Here is a 1,135-nt window from a genome sequence, read left to right on the forward strand (position 1 = left end):
AGGAAAAATTTCTTTACTGAAAGAGTGGTCAGGCCTTGGAACAGGCTGCCCAGGGAAGTGGTGGAGTCACCATGCCTGGAAGTATTTAAAAGACATGTAGATGAGGCGCTTAGGGACATGGTTTAGTGGGCATGGTGGTGTTGGGTTGACGGTTGGACTCGATGATCTTAGAGGTCTTTTCCGACCTTAATGATTCTATGATTCTATGATTCTGTACTGATGGCAGTACTCTTGCTCTGAAGGGAAGACTGGACAAGGTCTCCAGAACTTCCTCTCTATGATCTACTAGATCCTAGGCAGGATTTATCAGAAAAATATGGGCATGCTTGGGGCCTCAATACTGTTGAAAAAGAAAATTCTAGCCTTTACAGTGGTAGACTGTAATCTGTTTTACATTCAAGTTATAGCTTCACAAACAAGTTATTACATGGTAAGCAAAGATACAGAATTAGAGCACATCAAGAATCTGGTATCTGCTTGTGTACCTGGTATTACACCTCCTTTCCTTGTCTTGTGGATTAAGATACTGCAAATTCTCCCTTGGAAAAGTGTAAAACTCTGCATCCAAGAAGCTACTGTGGAGTAGCTTGTGTGCTGTAAATTCCTGTCATGTTTCATGTAGCCAGCCCCTTTGCTTTCTTATTTTTATTTTTTTTTTCATTTATTTTTAGGAAAGAAGCAGAGCTGAGAATTTCTTCATGAGACTCGATTTGGAGATCATATTGGCCTCTACCTTCTTGTGAATTGAAATGGGCACACTGGTGCTCTGAAGAGTATGACAAAAATTTGAAAGGATTACATATCAAAAAATCTAACATCAGTTTCTTCTTGATTACAGAGTCCTAATACGTCTCATTGACGACTTTTTGCTGGTTACGCCACATTTAATGCAGGCAAGAACTTTTCTAAGGTATGCTCTTAAAAACAGCCTTCAAAATAATAAGCATGAACACCTTTTAGGTCATTCTTCATCTCCTTCATACATGCTTGTACATATAGATATATTTTTTTATAGGTTAATAATCAAGGGCTGGTTTGGAGTCCTTGCCGATAGCCTGTGCCTGGGAAGAACCCTAATAGCTACATTCTTGATGGCCAGCTAACAATCTGTCGCAGCTCAGATGGTGGGGAATTC

At 39.8% G+C, this 1,135-nt stretch overlaps 1 protein-coding gene across 1 annotated transcript in view; it reads left to right on the top strand.

Moving 5' to 3' along the window:
- The window catches only part of TERT (telomerase reverse transcriptase), a 34,412-nt gene that overhangs the window by 22,128 nt on the left and 11,149 nt on the right, over positions 1 to 1,135 (top strand). The window contains exon 10 of the mRNA XM_009577261.1: positions 839 to 910. Coding sequence (XP_009575556.1) covers positions 839 to 910 — 72 coding nt within the window. The remainder of the gene's footprint in view (positions 1 to 838; positions 911 to 1,135) is intronic.

Source organism: Fulmarus glacialis, unplaced genomic scaffold (assembly GCF_000690835.1).
Source record: "Fulmarus glacialis isolate BGI_N327 unplaced genomic scaffold, ASM69083v1 scaffold42524, whole genome shotgun sequence".
NCBI classification, from domain to species: Eukaryota; Metazoa; Chordata; class Aves; order Procellariiformes; family Procellariidae; genus Fulmarus; species Fulmarus glacialis.